The sequence below is a fragment of the Corvus cornix genome, chromosome 10, assembly GCF_000738735.6.
Source record: "Corvus cornix cornix isolate S_Up_H32 chromosome 10, ASM73873v5, whole genome shotgun sequence".
Lineage (NCBI taxonomy): Eukaryota > Metazoa > Chordata > Aves > Passeriformes > Corvidae > Corvus > Corvus cornix.
The window spans coordinates 12,844,772-12,868,293 of record NC_046340.1 but is presented as its reverse complement, the minus strand read 5'-3'; the positions used below and the strand labels follow the sequence as shown (position 1 = coordinate 12,868,293).

The following is a 23,522-nucleotide window of genomic DNA, read 5'->3' as shown; positions in this document are numbered from 1 at the left end:
CTTTCCCTGCTGTCCCTTCGATTCCCCAACCCCTGGTTGCCCAGGGGACCCTGATCCCCTCGGTTCCCCCTGGCTCCCTGACACCGTGGCCGCCCTGGGCCCTGCGGTTCCCTCATTCACTCCCCAGGTGCCTTGGAAGGCGATCATGGGCCTCGGTGCCCCCTGCAACAATAGCGGCCGCCGGTGAGTCCCGCTGGTGAGCCCCGCCGGCGCCCGATTCCCCCCCGCCAGGCCCGGTCCCCCTGCCGCCGCCTGCAGCCCTGCACCGCCCGCGCCCCCGAGAGCCACAAGTGCAGAAGGCTGAGCCGGAGACCCGGCCCGCAACTTCGGCACCGGAGACGCCCACACAGCTCTGCCTGCGGCCACGGCATTGCCCGGAACGCGGGACGGCGGCGGGCGGTGGGGCAGCAGCGGGCCGGCCGGGCGGCGGGAGCCCCGCGGCGGGGCTCGCCTTGAGCCAGCTATTTTTGCCGCCGGCCCGGACTAATCCCCTGAGCCGCTTCCCGGCATTAGGTAACGGCGCGGCGGCATGCGCTCCGCGGCGTCCCCGGCCCGGGCGACCCCCGGCAGTCGCGGCGCGGCGGGACCAGTGGCGACACGCTCGGTGCGGGCTGGGGGCCGTGGGCACCCGCCGACGAGCCCCGGGTGGGCCCGGACCGAGGCTAGCAGGTAGCGGCGGGCGGCGAGGAGGGCCGGGGGCGGACATGCCGGGCCCGTCGCCCGGCGGGTCCCCGGAGAGGGAGACAGGGGCCGGCGGGCGGCCGCGGGGACCCGGCCGAGACCGGCGGGTGCGGTTTCGGCTGCCTCACACCGCCATCGCGGTGCCGTCGGTGCGCGAGGAGGAGCGGCTCTTCTACCGGCGGCTGGAGGCACTGGCGGTGCCGGGGCCCGGCGGCTTCGGGCCGCTCTTCGCTTCCGACGGTTGGAGCGACTTAACGGGTGAGCGCCGGCGGGCGGCCTCGGGAGAGCCGGGCCGGGGACCCAGGCTAGGACGGCCGGTACCGGGGAGAGTCGGGCAAGGGGTGCCGGTTTCGGGGCTCCCAGCTGGGCTCTCAGCACCTCCTCCCCCGCAGAGGACGGGCTGCTGCGGAAGCGCGTGGTGCGGGCCGGGCCGGGCGGGCCGCGGCCGTTGCCGGGCCAGGAGGTGTCGGTGAAGGTGCTGGGCGCTCTGGAGGACGGCGGGCTGGTGGAGCGGGACCCGCGGCTCATCTTCGTGCCGGGTCACGGGGACGTCGTACAGGTGAGCCCGAACCGGTGCGCGGTTCAGTGCCGTGCGGGCTCAGCGTCGCCCGGGGCTGCGACGCGCCAACCCCGCCCTGCCCATCCACAGGCACTGGAGCTGGGCGTTCCCACCATGCAGCCCGGGGAGGTTTCCTTCTTCCTCGCCGCTTTCCCCTACGCCTACGGCCGCCCGGGCAGGTAGGGCGGGCGAGCAGAGGGACCGGGCAGGCGGGTACTGGAGCAGGCACGGGGCGGGAGGGCAGACGGACCGGGGCGGGCAGGGCACACGGGCAGGGGTCGGGGGCAGCCGGCGCTGTACCAGCAGGGAGCCCGACGTGCCGCCCGAGGCGCCGCTGCTGTTCGAGGTTACGCTGCTAGAGGTGCGGGACGGCCCCGACCCGCAGCCGCTGCCGCCCGCTGTCCGCCTGCGCCTGGGCTCGCAGCGCCGGGAGCGGGGCAACTTCCACTTCGCGCGGGGTGACTTCGCGGCGGCGCTGCGTTCGTACCGGCTGTCACTACGCGCCCTGGACGGCCCCATCACCGGTGAGACCGGACGGGAAGGAGGGCCCGGGGCTGCGGGGCTGGGGTGCTGAGGTCGCCACTCGCCCTGCAGCTCCGCCCGGGCCCGAGGAGGAAGAGGAGCTGCGGGAGCAGCGCGTGAAGTGCCTCAACAACTGCGCGGCCGCTGAGCTGAAGCTGGGGCGGGCGGAGGAGGCGCTGGTGGCCTGCGAGGCGGCCCTGCGGATCAGCCCCGACAACGGTCGGGCGTTACTCCGGCGCGGGCAGGTGGGACTCGCATCGCCCCACACCGCCCCGCTCCCCTCGGCCCGGCCGTCCGCTACCCTCCGCTCCTCTCTCCGCAGCTGCTGGCAGAGCAGGGCCGGGACGCAGAGGCGGCGCTCGTCCTGAGGAGAGCCCTGGAGCTGGACCCGGCCAACAAGGTGTGGGAGGCGGGGGTCCCACAGGACATGGTGCCAGGAGTGATGGGGAGGGAGAGGATCCCGCAGGAGTCGGTACTGGGTTCGTCGGGTGTCCCACCGGAGCCCTGCCCGCCGCAGCTGCTCCTCGCCTGCAGGTGATCCACACCGAGCTCTCACGGCTGGCGAAGCGCAAGAGCCGCCCGTCCAGCACCGCCCCGCAGAATCCCCACCGCGACCTCATGCCGCCACCGAGCCCCGAGTGCGTAGGCGAATCAGACTGTGCAGGGACGGATGCCCGTCCCGCACCCTCTTGGCGCGGACGGTGCCCACAGCCGTCGCCTCCCGTAGATCCCCCGCACCGCCCGCGGCGGAAGGAGCGGTCTGAGCGGCCCCGCAGCGCCCCAGAGCCTGACCGAGGAGATGGAAGAGCTCTCATACCGTCCTCCTCGCATCGCCCTACACTCCCTGAGGCGGAGAAGAACGCTGCGGGGGGAAGGGCTGAGGAAGGGGCGGGACAGCGCCCCGCCCCCGTCCCGCACCTTCCGCATGGCTCTCCCCGCTCCGCAGCGCTGCCCGCACGGCGCGTGACGTCACGATGGGGGTGGTCCCCCACGGCACGCATCCTGACGCGCGGGGGCGGCTGCGGCGCTTGCGCCCAATCTTCCGGCTTTTTCGCCCCCGCCGGCAGAAGAGCGGCCGTAGCCCGCGGCCAATCAGGCGGGGTCTTGCCGGAGAGACGCGCCAATGGGCGTGCAGCGGGGGGTGGATCGGCGCGATGATTGGCTGTGGCTCCCCTTAAAGCATGGCGTGGGGCGGAGCGTGGGGGGGGTCAGTGCGGGACGTGGCGGTGGAGTGGAGGTGGGAGGGAGCGGCGCCATGACCCGTGAGTTGGGGTGGGGGGGGGAAGGAAGGAAAGAAAGAAAGGGGGTTTGTGCTGGGGCTGACGAGTGTGGTGGGCCGGGGTGGGGGAGGCTGTCCTGGGACTCAGGAGTGCGGTGGGGCTGGGGTCAGGGGCCATGCCACTATCCGCCGGTGAGCCGCGACCCGCCCTGCGGGCAGTGGTGGGGCCGGGGTGTGGGGGGCGGGTTGCGCCGCGGCCCGTAAGCGGGGCCGGGCTGCGCTGAGGCGGGCGCGCCGTGGCAGGCGGGAACCAGCGCGAACTGGCGCGGCAGAAGAACCTGAAGAAGCAGAGCGACTCGGGCAAGGGCAAGCGGCGGGACGACGGGCTCTCGGCTGCCGCCCGCAAGCAGAGGTGAGCGCCGGGCCGGCCCCGCCGGCTTCCCCCGCCCCGCTCCCCGCTCCCGCCCCGCGGCGGTGCCGGCCCCGCCGCCAGCCCCGCCGCGCTCCCTGCAGGGACTCGGAGATCATGCAGCAGAAGCAGAAGAAGGCCGATGAGAAGAAGGAGGGCAACAAGTAGCGGGCGGCCTCGCCGGGCCGCCGCCCCAGGGCCGGTCCCGCCGGCAGGATGCCCCGCGCCGCCCCAGGCCGGGTCCCGCCGGGACCCCCGGCATCGCCCCGCGCCCTGCGGCGCCGTCCCCTATTAAAGTAGCTGTGGAGCCCTGCACGCTGCGTCTGCTCGTCCGTGCGCCGGGCGGGGGGTGGGCGAGCATGGGTGCTGCCGACGGAGCAATCGCGTCCGCGGAGCGAAGGACCGAGCGCGGCCGTCGCAGAGTCAAGCGGCGGCATCTTGACGGTGAGGAACAAAGGTGGGGTCGGGCCTGGGCGGTCCTTGGGGCAGCAGCTGGGGATCAGCGTGGGGGCTGAGGACCGAACGCCCCGGGGCGGGTGGGAGAGCCGGGAGCCTCCAGGAATGAAGCTGGAGAGTATGGCGCTGGAGCGGGCCGGGGCGCAGCGAGGGCTCAGGGCCGGTCGGAGGGCGGCGGTGGAGAGATGGCGGCCGGGCCTGCGCACCGGGGGAGAACCGCGCTGCGGCACGGCCGGGGCGGGCCCAGCTGTAGCTGCCCGTGCGCCGCGCTGTGTCCGGCAGCAGCGCGGAGCCGTCGGCGTGGCGGTGCTGAGGTCCAGCCCAGTGCGGAGACCGGTGCCGATAGTCCTCTTCATCTCCCTGCAGGGCCAGAATCGTGGCGTCAGCCTGATCCGGCAGCACGGGGACAGGTCTTGGGGTCGGGTCCCGCGGCAGCCTGCATTCCTCACCGAGCCAGTTGCAGCACCGCCTCCACCACGCTGGTGCTGTCCTTGGCGCTGGTCTCGCAGAACAGGCAGCCGTGGGCCTGGGGGTGGCAGTGGGGCCCTGGTTACCCTGGGGGCCCTGAGAAGCTGCTGCTCGCTATGGCCAGTTGCTGCCTGTGACCTGTGTGGACCCCCTCTGCCTGGCCAGGCTGCAGGTCCGTCTTGTTCCCCACCAACATCAATGGCTGTGACTGCTTGGTGTCCTGCAGGATGGAAGGGTGGCATGGGGCTCTTTGGGGCTGGCAGCCTACAGCCACACTGGCTGCCTCCCATCATGCCTCTGCTGAGCCTGGGAGCCAAATGCAGTTCCGGGCCTGATACAAACACTAGGAAGAGGGAAAACGTTGGGGGAAGCACTCCCACTTTCCTGGGGGGTCCCCATTGCCTGGCAGTAGCCCAGCTCCTGCCTGTCTCATTCCTATTCCCCAGGACAGGTTGGGGCACAGCACATCCTACCCTCCTGAAGCCTCAAGGCTCCTGCCCCTCTCTTGGGGGCTGTTGTCTTGGACCCTTCCCACCTTGATGTCCTCAGTTCACTGGCGGATGCTGAGGAAGCTGCTCGGGGAGCTGATTTTGTAGAGGAGCAGCACGCCATGGGCTTTGTGGAATTAGGATTGGGTGATACTCCGTTACCTAAGGCTGGGGGTGTCACTGCTGCTGGTGCAGTGACTGGCTGCTGTGGGGCTGCTGCTGGAACCCTGGCACAGCCCCAGGCCTCCTGGCCCTGTGCTCTCACCTCTCCTGCCCAGCTGTGTCCCAGATTTGTAATGTGGCTTGTTCCCCATCCACCGGCAGCTGCTTGATCTAGAAGTCCACCCTTGCTAGGAGGAACACTCAGGCCCTTCTCCTGTGCATCTGCCCTGGCTGTGGGGTCAGGGGTGCTGGGGACTCATGCCAAGGGTGCTGGGGATGTCCCCTCAGCATGCATTTATGCAGAGGTACAGTAGGAAGCTGGACTTCCCTGTGTCCCCATCCCCAGCCAGCACCAGCTGGTAAATGGCGCAGGTCCTTCCCCTCACACCCCTGTTGTGACAAGGGAGGTGGGTGCCAATACAGGGGTGTGCTCAGCTCCTCCATCCTGGCCCTTCACACCACATAGGGCAGTCTGGTTACCTCTGGGGTAAAGGCAGGAGGCTTCCTCTTGCCAAAGCACTGCAGGGTCCCTCTGCCTCACACCTCTGAGGGCCAGGGACCTGCTGGGTGACAGGAGTCATGGTGAGGGGCCCAAGCCTAGGAGCTGCAGGTGAGCAGACCTGTGCCCCTCTTTGGGCCAGGGGAAGGCCCCTCGCCTCAATGTCCCCATGGGAGCTGGGGGAAGGCATGTCCACTGAGCTGTGGCTGTTCATGCTGCTGCGTGAGGACGCTGTGTCCATGCTGGAGGTGGAACTCTGCGGCTGCCCAAGGCCAGTTCTGCTGCAAGCCAGCTCCCTGTCTGCTTGGGAGGCTGCATTGGTGATGTGGGGAGCTGTTCCCCCAGGTCCTGTGTGAAAGGCAGTGCTCAGGGAGGGGGCCACATGCTGTCCCTCTGCTCGTGGGGTGAGTGATGGCAGCTGAGCCAGCCTGCCTGCACCTCATGGGGGCCATCCATGGCAGCACAAAGCACCCTGCCTGCCCCTGCTCCCATGGTGGGTGCTGGTCCCTGTCTTCCATCCTCTCCTGCATGGATGACAGCTCCAGTATCCCACGGCTGCAGGGCTTGCTGCCGGCAGGCTGGGGGGTGGGCTGAGCTGAGCTGCGGGGCTGAGCCGTGGCTGCTGCTCTCCCAGAGGCTCCTGCTCACCATCCTGGTCTGAGGGAGCAGCTGGGCTTGGCCCAAGGACCCCTGGGCAGGCGCACATTCCTGGTTGTCCCAGTGGCTGCTCCCCTGCTGCTGCGTGGCCGTGCTGCACCATCCTGATGTACCTCGTGAATGTCCCATTCTCTGCCATCTGCAGGTCTCCAGTAGGAAGCTGGCATCCTTCTAGCAGGGCCTCACGGATCCTGCCTGAGGCTGGCACAGGGACTGTGTGAGGCTGGGACATCTGGGGAGCCCCAAGGACACATGGTGTTGCAGCAGTTGCCAGTGAAGGGCCCGGAGGGACATGCCAGTGGCCTGTGCTTGCAGCAGGCATGAGCAAAGCATTGTTTCCCCAGAGGACATCCCACAGTGTCTGCAGCACAGGGTTCTGGCAGAACCCCCGTGCCGGGCTCTGCGGGGACCTGCAGCAGTGCTGCTGACTCGGGATGTTTCACAGGGCTGGGCCAACCCCACCATTCCCTCCCCACAGTGCCACCTCTTGTGCTGCTGGACCCGCTCAAAATTCCCTCCCCTGCTGTTCCAGCCCTGTGGGAGATGCACTCGGCCCAGTCTTCTGGGTGGGGTGAGGCAGGTGCCCACTGGGGCACAGCCCAGGACACTGGGGACCCCTCAGGTGATGGAGGCTGCAGGGAACCCGCACTCCAGTGTTACCTGGCTGATGCCTCCAAGACGGTGCCACAGCTGCCCTTCCCCCCGAGCCCCCCATGTGTCCCTGCATCTCCTGGGCAGGAGAGGTGTGAGGGGCAGCCCCAGGGCACTGGGGGCAGCAGCCATAGGCTGCACACCCTCCTGCGCCCCAGGACCCTGTTCCCTGCTCTGCATCCCCTGCTTGTCCCCCCTCTTCAGCAGAGCCACCCTGAAGGTGTCCTCAGCTGTAGCTGTTGTGTGGCCAGTGCTTGGGCACTGCAGGCACCCCCTCCCCTCTTCCCCATTGCAGCGGCCTGCATGGGGCAATAGCACAGGCTCAGTTCAGAATTTTATATAAAAATGTATTGAAGCAGGTATTTACAGTGAATGCACCATGGCATGGCAGCCAGGACAGAGCCCTGCTCCCCCAGTGCACCCCATGGAACCAGGGCAACCAGGCTGTGGGCTGAGCACCTGCCACCAGCTTGCTCTGGCTCTTTGGGTGGCCCTGGCTCAGCACAGGGCCAGTATCCCAGGCAGCATCCACCTCCCAGGGTTCCCCTCAGGCTCTCAGATGCTGCTTTCTCCTGGGATGGGGTCTCAGGGGAGGCCAGGAGGACCAAGCAGGGCCAGGGCACAGGCACAGGGCACGGCAGGGACCAGCCCCAGGCAGAATTTGTCCTGGCAGGGACTATGTGGAGACGTTGATGCGCTGTGGAGCACGTCGGCGCCGCACGATGCGTGACCCTGTACTGCTGCACCGGTGCTGTGGGGAGCCATGGAGGCAGAAGGGGCTCAGCAGCAGCCACAGGTAGAGCAGGACACAAACCCAGCACGAGGACACCTTCACCCAGAAGGTTGACCAGCTGCCATGTGTGAAGGTGGTCTCCAGCACCACATTCTCGTAGCTGGTGGGAGAGGGCAGACACTGAATGCACCAGGGATGCCAACACAGGGGGTTCCAGTGCCAGCTGCAGCCACCAGGCCACCCTGTGTCCCAATGGCCATGTGTCCCTGGGCATGTCATTTTGCCATGGGCCCTCCAGCCCTTTTTGCTGCACTGCACAGCTGCCACTGGAGCGGTGCAGGTCTGCGGGCACAGAGCCCTGAGCATCCCCAGCAGGCGCTATCTCGGTCATACCATCACCTGGCTTGGCACAGGGGTTTGGAGTGAGAGCAGGGAGGGCTGGGCAGCAGCACAGGGCCCTACCTGAACCAGTTGGTGAGTGTCATCATAACGTAGAGCGAGGCAAGGAAGAAGACAAAGTGGAAAGCTGAGTAGCTGTAGACCACCCGGTCCTGCTCATCCTGGATGATGAACTGTCCCCTGGCACTCTCCTCCACTTGCTCACATGTATGGTTGCTGTCTGGGAGAGTGTGGGGGCATGACAGCTCCTGCATCTCTCCCTTGCCAGCACTCCCAGGCTGGGACACAGGTTCTGCCCACTCTCCCACACGGACACTGCAGTCACCTTTCAGCTCCTCCTCCATATTCTCAGGGCAGCAGAAGCAACAGGAAGGTTTCTGCAGGGAGAGCAGAGTGGTGACAGCCCTGTGGCCACTGTGGCTGGGCTGAGCCCTGCCTAACACCAGGGCAGGTGGTGTGGGCAGCTCTCTGTGCTTGGCTAGACAGACCTGCTCCTCTCTGGGGCTGGGACAGGGCCTTTAGGTGGTGGGTCTGGGGTGCCCATAGCAGGATGACATGGAGCACAACTGCATCCATACTCACTTTAAACTCAAAACTGTAGACTTTGACCATCCAGAGGGGCCCAAAGACCTCAGCAAGGTAGGAGGCTTCATTGCTGTGCCCAGGAGAGAGGCAGAAATCATAACACAGGCACCCATCACCCTGTGCCAGGCTCCCAGCCTGCCCCATGGATTCCCCACAGCCACAGGAGGTCTGCTGTGCTGCCCCTGGCCGCCCACCAATGCCCCACTTGCTCTTGTCCTGCCACCCCTTGGGACTCCCTGGCTCTGCTGGCCATGGGGATGGGGTTCCCACGTGGTGCTGGTTGGGCTGGCTGTGCCCAGGCAGGCTACACGCACCATGCAAAGAGCACGCAGGCATACATGATAGCAGCACCCAGCACGGCGACGGTGGTGTCCTCTGTCTGCAGCTCATCCTGCTGGACCGCCGGGAAGCACACGGTGAGGTTCTGCCCCTTGTAGAGGACTGCGGGGAGGTGGAGGTGAGAAGGGCATGCATCATGGTGGGGACTGCTGGTGGTGGACAGGGACACCCACCTCTCTCTGGGGGACGGCTGGACAGTGCAGAGAAGGTGAGGTACATCACATAGCAGCTGATGATCGAGGACTGCAGCAGCCCTGACCGCGGCTGCTCTGCAAGAGTGGGGACAGAGGTGTTACTGGAGTTCCTGGAGTGCCATGAGCTGGCAGATGGGCTCTGACTGGGCCCTGCGCCCTCCTGACATTCCCCTGGCCAATGCCTTGCACCAAGGTAAAGGAGGGGCCAGCAGGAACCCTGGGGAGCTGGGTTCTCCTCCAGAGCCCAAGTGCTGGCCCTGAGCCGGGGCCCACAGTCATCTGCAGCCCAGGACATAGCTGGCCATGCAGCACGGCAGCCTCTGCCATGCTGTGCTGTCTGATACTCACTGAGCCGCACACATGGTGTAATGGAGATGAAGGACATGATGCCACAGAGGCTGCCATTGATGGCAAGCAGCGCTTTGTTGAGGTGGCAGGCGGCTGGGTGGGTGTAGAACTTGTAGAGGAAGGAGAAGGCGGCAGAAGCAAGGGTGTAGAAGGTGGCTGTGGCCAGCAGCACAGCCAGATACCAGCGCTTGTCCTGGGCAGCGCCTGTCAGCCTGCGGAAGAGTGGGTGAGCGGTGGCGGTGGGCAAGTACCCACCCGGCACCCCAGCACTCACCAGTTCTTGTTCCAGGTGTGTGCAAAGGCTGTGATCAGCACCAGCTGGATGAGGATGAAGGCGAAGCCCCCACAGACACCTATGTAGTGCCAGGCTGGGGGAAGAGGGCAGAGGTGGAGATGGCACAAGGCAGATGGGGGCCAAAAGGGGCGCCCAGGGTGCCAGCTCAGGCAGGGTGGGGGACACACCTTGGATGAAGTTGTCCTCAGGGATGAAGAAGCTGGCAGCCCAGAGGCCCACCAGCACCAGCAGCTTCAGGAGCCAGAACCTGCAGGGCAGTTAGCGTCAGTAGGACAGAACCCCTGACAGCCCCACCCCAGGGCAGCCCCATCCCAGGACACCCTGTCCCAGCCCCGTGGCCCATCCCTACCCATTGTGGAGCTGCGCACGGCAGTCAGAGCTGGAGCGCACGTTGAGCAGCAGGGCAGCCTGTGCCAGGTGGAAGCAGGCAGTGCCAAAACAGACCCGGTACACAGCCGAGGAGCCCACCAGCCACTCGCAGTCTGTGCCCCCGGGCAGGTGTTGGCACAGCACCACCGAGAAGGGCACCTGCAGGCACGGTGGTTAATGGGACAGGGCTGCTGGTGTGTCCACCCAGCACCCCCCAGTGCCCACAGCATCCAGCACATCCAAATATTCAATATTCCCACCATTCCCAATACCTTCCCCAGTACCCTGGGACCCCCAGCACGCCAGGCAAATCCTGCAACTTTGGTCCCCCTGGCACCCCCTCCCCCTTGGCACCTCCAGTACCCTTGGCACTCCCAGCAGCCCTGTTACTATCCCAGCATGCCAATATCCCCAGAATCCCAGTGCTCCTGACGCCCCTGGCAATTCTGGCATACCCAGTGCTCCCCTGCATACCCCTGGGTGCCTCGAGGTGCCTGGCACCCCAGTATCCCCAGAACTCATGGTACCCTTGAGATCCCCAGCACCCCTGGGACCCCCAGTACCCTGGGTGTCCCAGCTCCCTCTGTCACCTTTTCCGTGATAGCCTGGGCCACGGTGCGGGACAGCATGAGGCAGCACACAGCAGAGGCCAGGACATGCAGGAGCGTGTAGAGGATACGTGTGCTCGTGGACACACGGAGCCCGTGACAACCACAGCAGAGCTGGGAAGGGGCAGGGTCAGTGAGGATCCCAAGGGGCCAGCACACTCTCCCCACCCAGCCTCGCTCCCAGCCATGCTCCCAGTCCCGCCAGACCCCAAGTCCCACCTGGAAGAGCAGCGGGTGCAGGAGGTGCCCGCGTGCCCGTGTGCCCGCCATGGCCCAGCTCGGCTCTGCTCAGCGCCTGCGGCATTGATGGGATTAGGGGATTGTCAGCTCGGCCCGCCCTGCCATCTGCTCACTGCTCCCTCCAGGCAGCCACCCCTGGGGTGCTCCATGGGCACTGCCCAGTGACTCCTGGCCATGGGCAACCCTGCCCAGACCCCGGCCCCTCATTGGGCAGGGCGAGGCCATGGCAGGTGGCCTGGATATGAGCTTGCATGAGGGGCATGTGGTGTCTGCACACGATGTCTTCCTGATCCCATAGCAGTGCCATACAGCTGTATGGAGGATATGGGTTTTACTGAAGGGCTGAAGCAGCCCCGGACACAGAAGCGCCCAAGGGACACAGGTACCTCACTGGGTAGTGGGACGGCATGAAGAACATCCAGCGGGTAGCAGGATGCCCCAGGGTCGGCAGGAGCTGGGGACGAGCAAGGATATACAGGGGGCACTGTGCTAGGGCTGGCGTCACCTTTCTTCAGCTGCTCTACAGCCATTCGGGCTTTGTGCTGGCAGAGGCCTGACACGGCGGATGCCGGGGTCGCGGCTGCAGCGGCGGTGACACAGATCCCCCGTGTCCCCGGTACCACACACAGCGTGGGGCACAGCCCGGCGCGAGGGACGCGCTGTCCCCATCGCGTGGGTGGGTGACATCTGACACGCGTGCGCCAAGGGAGCGGCGGGGGCGGACCCGCCTGTGCCCGGGGCAGCCGGGGCCGCGCGGCGGCACGGCCTCCGACGGCCCAGCACCAGGGCTAGGGGGAGCACGGCCACAGCCCAGCTGCCTCTCGCCCCCGGCAGCGCCCGGGGACCCGGCCAGGGCCCCGCTGTGGCCTGGCTCGTCCGACCACCCGTGTGGCAGCGGTGGGAGCCATATCGGGGTCGCTGGCCCGGCAACCCCCGTTTTCCAGCAGCGGGCACTCGCGGGCAGCGGCGGGGCTGCGCCCGCCCGGTCTGGCTCCGCGCCTCGGCAGCGCCGGGTTCCCGCCGCTATCGAGCTGCCCGAAAGCCCGGGAGTGCCGGCCCTGCCAGCTCCAACGTGCCCGGAGCCCCGAGAGCGCTGAATGTGACGGCTCGGCGGGGCCAGGCCCGGGGGCGGGCCCGGGCTGCGGGGCGGACCCGGCCCGGCCCCCGCTCGCTTGTGGCGGCGCGCGCCGCTCGCTGGCTCGGCCGGCGGCGCACGTGACCGGAAGCGGGCCGCGGCGGCGGCGGGATGGCGGCGGAGGGCGATGTGGAGCTGGAGCTGGAGACGGAGCCGAACGGCTCCGGCGGCGGCAGCGATGGGGCGGGCGGCCGCGCGGCCGAGAAGCCGCGGAAGCACGATAGCGGCGCGGCGGACCTGGAGCGCGTCACGGACTACGCGGAGGAGAAGGAGATCCAGAGCTCCAACCTGGAGACGGTGCGGCGGCGGGACGGGACCGGGCCAGGGTGGGAGGCCGGGCGCTGCCTGCAGCGGGGCCGAGCCGGGCGCTGACCGCCGCGCCTGCACGCCCGTCCCGGTGCCGGTGTCCATGCCGCCGGCGTGGCGCTGACCCGCCCGGTGCCGCGCAGCGGGGTGACCGCGCTCGTTCTGGCAGGCTATGTCGGTGATCGGAGACCGGAGGTCCCGGGAGCAGAAAGCGAAGCAGGAGAGGTAACCGTCCGCGCTCGCTCCGGGGCAGTGCCTATCTTGCAACTTGTCACCACTCGGGACACGACCCGGGCGTCTGCTCAGCGGTCTGACATCCCGGCCCTTCCCCGGCCCCCTCCCAGCACACATTCCACACTGCTGCGAGGGGTCGCTCCTGCCCGCCGCACGGCCGAGGGAGCACCGGGACAGTGGCCAGCGGGGAACGTTGGTCACCGGGGGTTTGTCCGTCTCTTGTTGTAGGGAGAAAGAACTGGCAAAAGTGACCATCAAGAAGGAGGACCTAGAGCTGATTGTGAGTAGGGGCGGGACCCCAGGCAGGCTGTGACATGTCCCAAATCTTGGGTGCGAAACTGCACCCATGGAGGAGGCCAGTGCATGCCTGCCCTGAGGCCGGTCACGTGTCCCCACGGGTGGGTGTCCCCCACTGCACCCTGCCCGGCCCGTGGGGCCCTGCGGCTGCTGTATGGGGCTGGGGCTGTTTTTCTGCAGATGACGGAGATGGAAATATCACGGGCCGCAGCAGAGCGCAGCCTGCGCGAGCACATGGGCAACGTGGTGGAGGCTCTTATCACCCTCACCAACTGAGCTGGGTGGCCACAGGCTGCCAGGCATGGGCCTCTTGCCATACCAATAAAGGCACTGGTGGGACTGGGCTGTCTTTGTGGTCTACGCAGGGCTGAGCACATGCCCCTGGCCCTGGGTGCATGGTACCCACAAGTGGAACCCAGCCATGTGGTATTGTGTTGGCAGTGCCAGCTGGGCACCCCTGTGACTGGAGCAGGACAGTGATCTGCCTGAGCACTGAGACATACCGCTCTCTCCTCTTTTGATCTCTGCCCCCGGGGCAGCACAGGCTGGACAGGCCCAGGCACAGGCCTGAGGCAGTGATGATGGCTGCTCATGCATGCCCTGCCTACGCTGGTGCCTCCTGTGCTGCCCCAGCTCACCATGGCTCACAAGGAAGACACAGAACAGATGGCCACATCTGTGAGAAGAATGGGCCCAGAGTATGTAAGAAAATCAAATCTTTAATCAAACCCTCCCACCCCACACAGGTAGAAAAGCCAAGCCCTGCAGGAACAGGGTGAGGAGATGGGGTCACCACTGACCAGCCCAAAACAGGGCCCAGACTGACACCAGGGACAGTACAAGCAAGGGGTTGTAGACCAGATGGGTGCAAAAGTCCTGTAATTCCTCCAGAAGTGGATGTGCTGGAGCCAGGGGTGCTGCTGCAATGTGCTGGGCACTGCCAAGGTTCCAGGGTGGCCATTGCTGGGACATAGTGTGGCCACCAGCCTGGCCAGCACCACAGGCCATCATTCTCCACAGTGCATGGGCAAGGAGCCCATCGGGTCTGCTCAGCACGAGGAGTGGGACACTGCTTCAGGGTAGGCATGGTACAGGCAGGAGAAAGGCTTGCCACCACAGGAGTCCTGGAACATGTCCCTTCTGGCCCTGCCCAGGCTCTGGCAGAGCAGTGCCCTCCTGCCAGCATCAGCCACACCAGACCCTCCTGCCCATGCCCTTAGGTCGTTTTTCGTTTCTTGGCTGAGGGTCTCTCAAAGACATCTCGCACACCCGCTGCCTTCTGCTTAAAGAACTTGGTGTTCTGCGCACTCTCCTGGCCCCAGGCTGAGTCAAAGGAGGTGGTGTCCTGGTCCACCAAGTGCGTGTACTTTGTCCGCCCTGAGCGCCCAAAGTTCTTGACCTGGGGAGCAGAAGAACTTGTGAGCAGCTGTTCAGGAGGGATGCAGGACCTGCTGCTCCCCCCTGCCCAGAACTCCCACCCCTTGGCACATGAGCTGGGCACCTTCTGCCAGCACACCCACCTGCATGACTTTGGGCAGGATGGTCTTGTTGAAGTGGTCCTCAAGAGTTGGAGCACTGAAGTCCCTCTTGTACACCTCCTCATCCTCATCCTGCAGGAGAAGGACACACCTGCTCAGCCTAAAAGGTTCCAGCAAGTCTTGGCAGCAGTGGGGGAAAGCTTCCTGAAGGTCATGTTGCTGCTCTGCCAGAGCTGCCACAGTACTTGCAGCCCTATTAACTCCTGCTGGAGTGGAGGACGTGAGCATTGTTCCCTAGGCTGCTTCTCCAGTGGCCCATGCAGACCTGACTTGGTTCTGGCTGGGTCTGTCAGCCCAAACAGCAGCACAGGGACAGCTCTGCAGCTTCAGCTCCATTTCAACTGGGAAGCCCCAATGTGACATGCTCTGGTGAGGTCACTCTGGGTCAGCTTCAGCCCCAAGCTGCCTCTTGAAGGTTGACTCTTGTCCCAGGGGCACCCCCAGCCCCAGGGCACCGTGGGAGAGGGGAGGCTCCCCACAGAGGAAAGGTGCCCCTGTGGTCTCACACCTGCAGCCAGTGCAGCCATGCATGGCCCTCAGCACACTCACCATGAAGAAGGCACCGCGGTGGTAGTACTTCTGCAGGAATTTGTATTTGCCCTTCACTGCCTTGTTGGTGATGACTTTGCCATTGGCCCGGAGCTCAGCCCGGCGCTCCTCCTCTGTCAGGTTCCGCATACGCTCGATCTCTGCCTTCTCCTTCTCCATGCTGGGTGGGAGAGAAGCCCCTGAGACCCTGTGTTCCCACAGCACCTCCTGGGAGAGAGGCTGTCACCAGCCAGCGCCTGAGAGTTTACACATTTACTGCTGGGGAGCAAAGGCACCCCAAGGGCGGGCAGGAGGGGCTCTGGGTATTCAGTCCAGCTAGGACTCTGCTGCTGAAGGGCAGCCTGAGGAAAAGGTGCTTCACCTGCCTGTGGGCTCTCAGCCTCACGTCTACCAGACAATACTCACGCTTCTCGTTCTTCGCGGTCTCGTTTGATACGCTTCAGCTCACGGACTTTCCAGGCCTCGTACTCCTCCTCATCATTCTCATCATCTGTATCAAGTGCATCCAGTGCTGCCAGTGAGCGCTTGTTCTCCTCCAGCTCCTTCTTCGCTTCCTCTTCTACAATCTGCAGTGAGGTCCAAGCTAAGCTTGCTGCAGTGACTGCCTCCCCCAGCCTCCAGCCCACCCCTACATACCTTAAGTGTGTACTTGCGCCTCTCCTCTGCCATCCTCTTTGCCTCCTGCTCCAGCTCCTTCTGCTTCAGAGCTTCTGCTTCTCTCTCTTGAACTGTGATCCGGTCCTTCCTGAGAGCAGGGCCACAAGAGCCTTCAGCCCTTCCATGAGCCAGTGCAGCCACTCAGCCTCTCACTGGCTCCCACACTGCAGCTGCTTTCAGCCATTGCCCTCTCCAAGGACAGGTCAAGTCCCAGCGCTCTCCTCTTTCTGGGGGCTAGCACGTCCCTTTGTCATCATATGGCCCTTGCCCAAGGGCTCCAGTCACACTCCACAGCCTGATCACACAGCAACCCAATGCAACTGATACAGGGCTGTGGGTGCAGGGATTGCCCCTTGCTCCCTAGCTGTGCCCTGCCAGGCTGTCATCATCCTGCCCCACCCCAAGGAGGTGAATGGCTTCCTCACAGTGAGAAGAGACCATGGCAGCAGGGTCTGCTTGGCCCCCAGCTTCTGACTCCCGCATCCCAGGGCCAGCCCGCGCAGTTCCATCACCTACTTGCGGATAAAGACAGGTTTGAGACGTGGCTCCATTTCATCTTCGCTGTCCGTGTACTCCTCATACTCAGACTCTGACTCAGACTCTTCTCCAGACCGACCCTCATCTTCCAATTCCATCACTTCCATCTCTTCAGTTTTCCTCTCCTGTGCTCGCTGACGCATCATCCCGCGCCGACGCTCAATCTCCTAATGGGGACAAGCACAGAGCAGTCGGAGGCCAGCCTTGCCACCATTTCTCTCTCCTGTCAAACACATGTGATGTCTGGAGTGTTATCTTTTTGAAGATACACCTGCCTCTCTGGATGTGGGGTGGCCTCCCTCAGTGTCCTGTCCCATGCCAGAGGACGGTGACCCACCAGTTAAGTCATGGCCAGGTGTGACACTTGTCCAGATACATCAGACAGCCCACATATCCATGCAAAGGACAGTTCCAGCCTGTGCCCTTCCAGCTTTCCTAGGCCCATTATCTGGCTCTGCAAACGCACCTCATCATCAATCTCTTCCTCTTCCTCTTCACTGGTGTCCTCCCGTTCCAGGCGCCAAGCTTCTCCCCCCTCCACTTCTGAATCGCTTTCTCCAACCACTTCAGGTTCCACGATTTTGCGGTGTCTTGCCAGCCTGTGAGAGACCCCAGCTAACCCATGGCACTTGGAACGTAAGGAGGCTACAGGAAGGTGACTGTTCACAAATTGTTTCTAGCAAGGCCATGGTAAGCACTGGGACTGACAAACAGAGCTAGAACTGCTATGTTCTCTCCCAGGAGGGTGCAGTGGCTGGGCACTGGCAGCTCTTCCCTGTCCATGCTCCAAGTAAGAATGGAGTTCTCAGTGAGAAGACTCCTTGTTACTGGAAACAAAACCACCAGCAGCTCCACAGGAGGCAAACAGCACTCAGTGGTCCCTGCCCAGAGTACATTTCGTGAGACACCATCCCTCCTTCACTACCCTGAGCCTCAGCAGGCTGCACTAATTTCAATTTTGGAGCGTGTTTTTATTACCATCCATCCAAATGCACCCGGACATGGGCTGCACTGGCTGGCTCCTGGTTGGAAAGCAGCCCAAGGCACACTGCAGTGTGGATATGAGAAGACATAGACTCTCCCGCACTGCCTGGACAATGTTCCCAGCTCCCGCCCTGTGCAGTTTCTCCCTGCAGCACAGCAGAGCAGAGTCCCAGCCCCAGACAGGCGAAGGGGGCTCAGCTCTTGCCTGACCCAGCACTCACCGCTCCTCCACGTCCTCGGCGATGCGGTTCTGGAGGCGCCGGAGCCGGGGGTCGTTGGCCAGTTCCTCCTCCTGCTCCTCCGGCTCGACCTCTTGTTCCTTCGCCTTCTTGATGAACTGGAACTCCTCGTCCTCCTCCTCCGAGGACTCCATGGGTGCGTAGTCAGGCCGCTTGCCCGACACGTACCGCTTCACCTTCACCTTCTCCATGGACAGCTCGCCTGCGGGCGCCGTGCCGTCACCGGGGGTCTCGGCCCCGCGCCCCCGCCGCCCCGGGCCCAGCCCCGGCCCTGCGCCCCTCCGGCCACCCCGCTGAGCCCCGGCCCCCCCAGCTCACCCTTCTCGTTGCGGACGGGCACGGCGCCCGCCGTGGACTGGATCGGCGGCTGCTTCATGAGGGCGCTGGGGACCGACATGGTGGCGGCGGGCGGAGGCCGGGGCGAGTCGAGTCGAGCGGTGCCGCTGACAACGGCGCCTCGAGCGCTCACCCGGAACCGGAAGCTCTGTCGCTTCCGCCGCGACCGGGACCGTGCCGGAGGCCGGAAGTGACGTTCGGCCCGGGGTCACTCCGAGGGGCCCGGGACCGGGACCGGGACTGGGACTCTGGCTCTGCCCCTGTGCCTGCGTTTCGGCCCGGCCCGGGGTGCGCCGGACGCTGGCGCTGGGTGGCAGGGAGAGTCCCCGGTCGTTTCGGCATCCGCCTTGGGCCAGCAGAGGTTCCGTTCCCTCCCGCACGGTGCGGGTTTTCCGCCATCCACGGGGCATCAGGGCGAGGCACCGGCCGAGCGGCCATCGGACGGCGGGGGCACCGGGCAGCGCCGCGACGGGGCTCTGCTGCTCACCTGGCGCCTCGGGCCGTGTCTGAACGGCGCTGGGACTCTGCGGGCCCGGCCGTCCCTGCTGCCGCCCACCCGCTCGGGCAGGGAGTGTTCCGTGCGGGGCTGGATCTGAGCCGGCCACTGCTGCAACACCGAGGGCTCAGGGTCAACTCGCTGAGCCGTGGGAAACGTCCGGCGTCTGGCAAATTCCTGTGCCGAATTTCCCCGGCAAAGCCTGGGAAAACCGCTGCTCGCTTGGTGCACAGTAGGGCTGGTGTGTCTGTGCTGTGCCTGGGGCAGAGCGGGGGTTAGGTGGCCGTGGCTGCTGCCGAAGCCGTGCAGTTCCTCCCTGCAGCGCGGCACAACAGGCCGTCCCACTTGCTCCCGACAGCCGGAGCCAGCCCTGGCCCCAGTCTTCCTGCTCTGCTCGCTGCCAGCCAGCCCCACCAAGCCCCGGTGCTGGTGCCTGGCTCCCCGCCTCCCGGGCAGCAAGGACAAATAGCTCCCGCTCAGCCACGTGTCCCCCATAGCCCTCGGCCTGGCCAGCGCCAGGAGGCGTAGCTGCTGCCGGTGAGGCAGGACCCTCCGCCGTGCTGCAGAGCGGGGCTGGGGGAGCTCCTGGGAACCCCGGTGGCACGGGTGTGGTGACATGTCTGTGGGGAAAGGCTGCGGCCACCGCTGCTTCGTAGGGGAGTTTCCGTAAGCAGCCCGGTGCTGCCTGTGTCAGCATGTCTCGGCTTCCGCGAAGTGCGAGGCTTCACAGTGTCGAAGCGAGTGGCTGGTGCGGGATGTCCCTGTGTGCGCATCCTGCCGCAGAAGAGAATCGTTTCTCTTAAGTTGGGTAAAACTGCATCACAAGCCACTATGGCCACATCTGCCGCCTTCTACCTGCTACCTTCTGCCGGCTTCTACGAAGAAAGGAAGAGGTTTTAAGGAAGAGGTTTTATCTCCCATGAAATCTGCTTGCTGGCAGGGAAATTTAGGAAGCGGAGGGGCAGAGCTATGCTTTAACAGTGCCCGGGCAATACTGGAGTGGGTGCTCTCGTGCTTGTGTGGCAGAGGCCATGTAGGGTGAGGCCAGCACTGACAGCCAGGAAAGCCCAATGCACATGTGCTTTTCCAGTTGGTGGGTCAGCACTGGAGCACGATCCCTAAGGGAGTACAGGGAAGTGTTTTAGTGTCCTTGGTCTGGGCTGGGAGATGTCCATCTGGCAGCATCTCCTGCAGCCAGTCTAGGGGAGAGCAGACACAATTCTTGGTAGCAGTACCACCCTGGTCTGGTCCCAGAAGTGGCTGCAGAGGTTCCAAGGCCACCACGGATGTTGGCTCTCTCCTGGGGGACTCTCCTTTGCCTACAGAAATGCCAGGGCTGGGCAGATCCAGTTGGGTGACCACGTTCCAGCCAGGCTGCAGGCAGGGGTGGCTGCCCCAGGTGTGGTGGCAGGTGGGCCCAGCCCCTTGCAGCACCAGCTGATTGTGCCTGGCATCCCAACTCAGTCCCTGCTCTAGTTCTGGGGAAGGGTCTCCCTGCAGCGCCCTCCATACAGACCTATTTCTGCCTGCGGCAGAAATGGGGGCTCTGTCCAGGGCTCTCCTGCTTCAGTGTGTCCCTTCATGGGACAGGGTTTGCAGGGCTCCCTTGATGCCCTGAAGCTGGTGGTTTGCCTGAGCAACTGAGGCATCCGTGCCTTTATAATCCTACAGCACCTACAGCCTCTGCCAGGAATGAGCAAGAGTGGATCTGTGAGCTTGTTGGTGTGCTTCTGGCCTTTGAGTCCAGATGACAACCAGAGCACTCACTCTGTGTTTATGTTGTTAATGTTGAGGGTTGTCACAGTGTGTTCCCACCTGGTGAGTCCTGTGCCACGTGGCAAGGAGTAAGCTTTAACAGGACTTGGAGAAACAGTTGGCCAAGTAGGTAAGAGGAAGCTTGGGGATTGCACACAAAGGAGATACTGTCCCATTCAGGTGAAGCAAAACTAAAGACCTGGACAAACAGGGAAATGCCTTCAGTTCTGTGGCTGCAGGTGCTGGAGGCCATGGCAGGAAGACGCCCTTCACTGTGATGTCTCTTTGCCCCATGTTCCCTTTCCCCAGTGCAGTGGCTGCTGACATCTTGGCTCTGCAGCACTTGGCAGTTGGCAGCTAGGCTGTGGTGGGAGGGGAGGCACTTCGTAGGGCTGAGCCCCCCTTCCTGGGGGCCATGGAAGGCTGGCAGCCGCTCCATGAGTAAGCCTGGAGCATGGGCAAGTCTGCCCCTCAGTGCTGTGCCAGCCGCACCTGCTCGTCTTTGGGCTGGGTTTGTGTGTCCGTGCCTGCAAGCACCCCCTCCCCAGCCCACCGAAGCCCATGGGCACACGGCATTCATACTGCTGGGCTGCAGGTGGGCTCCCAGCCTGGTGTCCCCTGCACATGTGTGCTTGTGTTCCTGTGCGTGTCACTTGTGTGGAACCCCCCAAGTGCCACAGGCACCTTATGGATTTGGGCTGGGCAAGGATATGCCTGCACCTGCACAGCAGGTGATGACAGGGTGCTGTCACAGGACAGGTGATGGAAGGGCACATCCTGCAGCCCAGAGCAGGGGCAGAGCCAGACTAGGCTGTGGATCTATACCTTGGCAGCATTAGGACTGCTGCTGACAAAGCCTAAGGCAGATAGTTACAGAACCCACCTTGAGCAGCTGCTGTTTGTATCTGCAGCTGCAAGCCAAGGTCAGGGTGTTTGGGCTGGGCTCACATCCCTGCATGTGGCTACAGTGAGATGTTGTGTCTGGGAGCCAGAGATTAATAGAGGCGCTGGAGCCAGCAGGACCCTGTGGAGCACAGATCCTGCTTGGGCCACGGCAGTCCCATCTCCCTGGGCACCAAAGGGCCTGCTGGTAGTATCCAATGTGGAGGGGAGGAGGCGCACTGGAGAGACTGCAGGGAAAGGGACTGCAGCCTCAGCTGCGGGAGAGTGTGAGGATGTGTGCAGGGAGAGGGCTGGACAGCACAGCAGAGGGGCTGTGGGCTCACCTCTGCTGGCATGGGGGCAGGCTGCTCTGTGCTGGGTAAACCTTCAGGTATTGATTTGGTCTGTCCAGATATTTCTGCCTGCTGTTGCTGCCTGTTACTTGTTTTTCTCTGCTGGTTTCTCTGGGTGGGCTCTCTGCCCTTCCTTTGCTGTTGCCCACTCACTGGCTGCTTTCACCTGCAATCCTGCAGGTCCCCCAGGCTGGGGTGCCTGCAGGCAGGGGTGCAGCTCCGTGCTGCTCTGCCTCCCAGGGAGCTTAGGCAGATAGGCAGTTGTATCACGGTTGGGCTTGTGCAATCTCTGCAACCTGAAAGCTAAAAATGGACATGGTTTTTCCATGAAGTGGGTTTCTATTGATTGTGTGCGCAGCCAAGCCACACCACAGAGTGTGCTCGATGAAGGGCAGTGTGGGGGGCTCTCTCCCAGCCCCGGTGAGCAGTTTGGCCCCTGTGGCTGTAGTGAGAGCCCCAGGGGATCCTGGTAGAGCAGACCTTGCAGGATGGGACAGTATGGCTGGCTGGCAGTAGTGTTGCCAGTTTGCTGGGCACTGCCACAAGGAGCAGCTTCTCCTGCTGTCTCGTGGGGTGCGCTGGTGCCTCTGAGCCATGGTCCCCAAGTCTGAGAGGAGGGTCCATGATCCTGGCAGATGAGCTGCAGTAGCTGCTTCACCCCCTTGCTGCATTGTGGCTGGGGGTAGAGAGGGGTGCCTGGCAGCCCTGTGAGGTGAGTGGGGCACAGCAGCTGCTCAGATCCATGCTGGTGCCCTCACTCTCTGCCTCTTTCTGCAGCTGGGCCCCAGGGGGCTGCTAGGACAGCAGGTCTCTTCCCCGTCCGTGGCGTTGTGCCACCTGCAGCCCGGTGCTTCCCGACGCAGGCGTTTTCTTTGGCCGAGCTGTGGGGTCAGCGCGGGTCCCAGGCCAGTGGTTTACGTAAGAGCGCGGTATTTCCTGCCTGCCTGCCCCGCAGCACCGCGATAAGCCCGTGGTGACAAGGGCCCTTTGTCAGCTCCTCTCCTCAGCACCGAAGCTCCTCACCTGCCTAGGCACGGCTGCCAGCGCCCAAAGGAGGCATCTAGAGATAAGGTGCATGGGTGGGGCAGGCAGCCCACCTCCCATCCTCCCTCCCACCACCCGTCTGGACTCTAGCTCCGGACCTGCCCCTGTCCGTGTATTGTCCATATAACGCCACGGGGCACAGCCGGTTCCCTGTGCCCCCAAGGGCCGGCCTGGGCTTGCCAGCTGCAGGGACGACTCCTGAGCATGCTGCAGTGACACTGGGGTGAGTGCTGCCTGTCTGGTAGGTGCCTTCTCCCCACTGGCAGGACTGTGGCCCTGAAGGTGGGCCTGGGGCACCACAGCCCCAGGGTGCCAGGGGCGGCCCAGCCTGAATACCTGTGGCCAGGGTGCTGCCCTGCAGAACTAACCCAATTTAGCACAGCAACCTGCCCTGTGCTAGATTTTCTGGGCTGTTCTCAGCATCTCGGTTACCAAGGTGACTGTTTCCTGTGTGATTGCTAATGCTTCACGATCTCGATCATGGTATCCGAGGGACTTCCTTTTCTCTGTAAGGAGCACTAGGACCTGCTCCTGCCCGGGGCTGCCAGACCCGTCGCAGGTGTGGAGAATTCAGGTCAGTTTGGGTTCAGGTCACTTTGGGTTCTGCTGCATTTGTGTTGCTAATGACACGGTCCCGTGCCCACAGCGGGTTGTTCTTTACAAATGACTGAAGCTGTGTTTCACTTCTCACCTTTTCTCCTTGGTGGAAATCTCTCTCCTGAAACGGGGCTGATAGATTTTCCTTCTGTTGCTCCTTTCCAGACAGTTTCTCTGTCAGGCTGCTGCACACCAACCTGGGGTTGCAGCCCCACGAGATGGACCTCATGGGAAGTGCCATTCCCGCAGCCTGGCTGGGGAAGCTCCCGGCTCCGGGGTCTGCCAGGGCTGGAACAGGCTAATCTGGCGGGGCTCGTGTCCTGCCAGCTGCATGTCGCAGCATAACGCACCACTTGCTGCACCAGGTGGGAGACGGGGCGTCTTCTGCGTGCCCTTCACTGCAGGCACCCTTATACCCCTGGTCAGTGCCGCGGGCCCATGGTGGGGGTTCACGGCTCTCACAGGACAGATCCGGGTTTCCCGCCTGGGCTGGCACAAGTAGCCCCCGGGTGGCAAGGACAGCCCCATGCTCGGCTGCAGGAGAGGCCGCGCAGAGCCCCGGGCCGTGCCCGGTACTGGCGAGAGGGAACGGCCCCGATTCTGGCGGAGCCCCGAGCAGGCGGCGCGGAGGGGTTGCCGGGGGTCCGTGCGGGACCCGGCGCCGCAGCACGGGACGGGAGGGGCGGGCGGCGGTGACGGCAT

General features: G+C 64.4%; 5 protein-coding genes across 6 annotated transcripts; 3 read left to right on the top strand and 2 right to left on the bottom strand.

Annotated features, from left to right (window-relative positions):
* Positions 1-430: 430 nt before the first annotated feature.
* On the top strand, positions 431-1,907 carry LOC120410546 (peptidyl-prolyl cis-trans isomerase FKBP8-like). The gene is made up of 4 exons (XM_039557808.1): positions 431-939; positions 1,074-1,240; positions 1,331-1,419; positions 1,547-1,907. Exons 1-4 carry the CDS (start codon positions 705-707, stop codon positions 1,812-1,814), a joined length of 759 nt encoding a protein of 252 aa, XP_039413742.1. The 5' UTR covers positions 431-704; the 3' UTR covers positions 1,815-1,907.
* Positions 1,908-2,932: 1,025 nt separating this feature from the next.
* On the top strand, positions 2,933-3,705 carry SERF2 (small EDRK-rich factor 2). The gene is made up of 3 exons (XM_039557809.1): positions 2,933-3,024; positions 3,285-3,393; positions 3,495-3,705. The coding sequence occupies exons 1-3, from the start codon at positions 3,018-3,020 to the stop codon at positions 3,556-3,558; spliced, it is 180 nt and encodes a 59-aa protein (XP_039413743.1). The 5' UTR covers positions 2,933-3,017; the 3' UTR covers positions 3,559-3,705.
* Positions 3,706-7,087: 3,382 nt separating this feature from the next.
* Positions 7,088-11,547, bottom strand: SERINC4 (serine incorporator 4). 2 transcript variants are annotated; one of them, XM_019280727.2, is made up of 12 exons: positions 10,861-11,547; positions 10,624-10,755; positions 10,014-10,192; positions 9,832-9,911; positions 9,644-9,737; positions 9,370-9,581; positions 9,001-9,096; positions 8,803-8,929; positions 8,486-8,558; positions 8,229-8,280; positions 7,967-8,123; positions 7,088-7,664 (listed from the first exon to the last, which is right to left on the bottom strand). In XM_019280727.2, exons 1-12 carry the CDS (start codon positions 10,909-10,911, stop codon positions 7,448-7,450), a joined length of 1,470 nt encoding a protein of 489 aa, XP_019136272.1. In that variant the 5' UTR covers positions 10,912-11,547; the 3' UTR covers positions 7,088-7,447. The 2 variants fall into 2 exon arrangements, with proteins under 2 accessions (XP_019136272.1, XP_010389193.1); XM_010390891.3 differs by having other exon boundaries at positions 7,967-8,280; positions 10,861-11,546.
* A 544-nt stretch (positions 11,548-12,091) lies between these two features.
* On the top strand, positions 12,092-13,193 carry HYPK (huntingtin interacting protein K). The gene is made up of 4 exons (XM_039557486.1): positions 12,092-12,313; positions 12,492-12,547; positions 12,785-12,836; positions 13,034-13,193. The coding sequence occupies exons 1-4, from the start codon at positions 12,128-12,130 to the stop codon at positions 13,127-13,129; spliced, it is 390 nt and encodes a 129-aa protein (XP_039413420.1). The 5' UTR covers positions 12,092-12,127; the 3' UTR covers positions 13,130-13,193.
* Positions 13,194-13,552: 359 nt separating this feature from the next.
* MFAP1 (microfibril associated protein 1) lies at positions 13,553-17,849 on the bottom strand. The gene is made up of 9 exons (XM_039557485.1): positions 17,676-17,849; positions 17,340-17,559; positions 16,601-16,733; positions 16,114-16,301; positions 15,577-15,685; positions 15,346-15,506; positions 14,941-15,100; positions 14,374-14,463; positions 13,553-14,252 (listed from the first exon to the last, which is right to left on the bottom strand). The coding sequence occupies exons 1-9, from the start codon at positions 17,752-17,754 to the stop codon at positions 14,070-14,072; spliced, it is 1,323 nt and encodes a 440-aa protein (XP_039413419.1). The 5' UTR covers positions 17,755-17,849; the 3' UTR covers positions 13,553-14,069.
* Between the last annotated feature and the right edge of the window lie 5,673 nt (positions 17,850-23,522).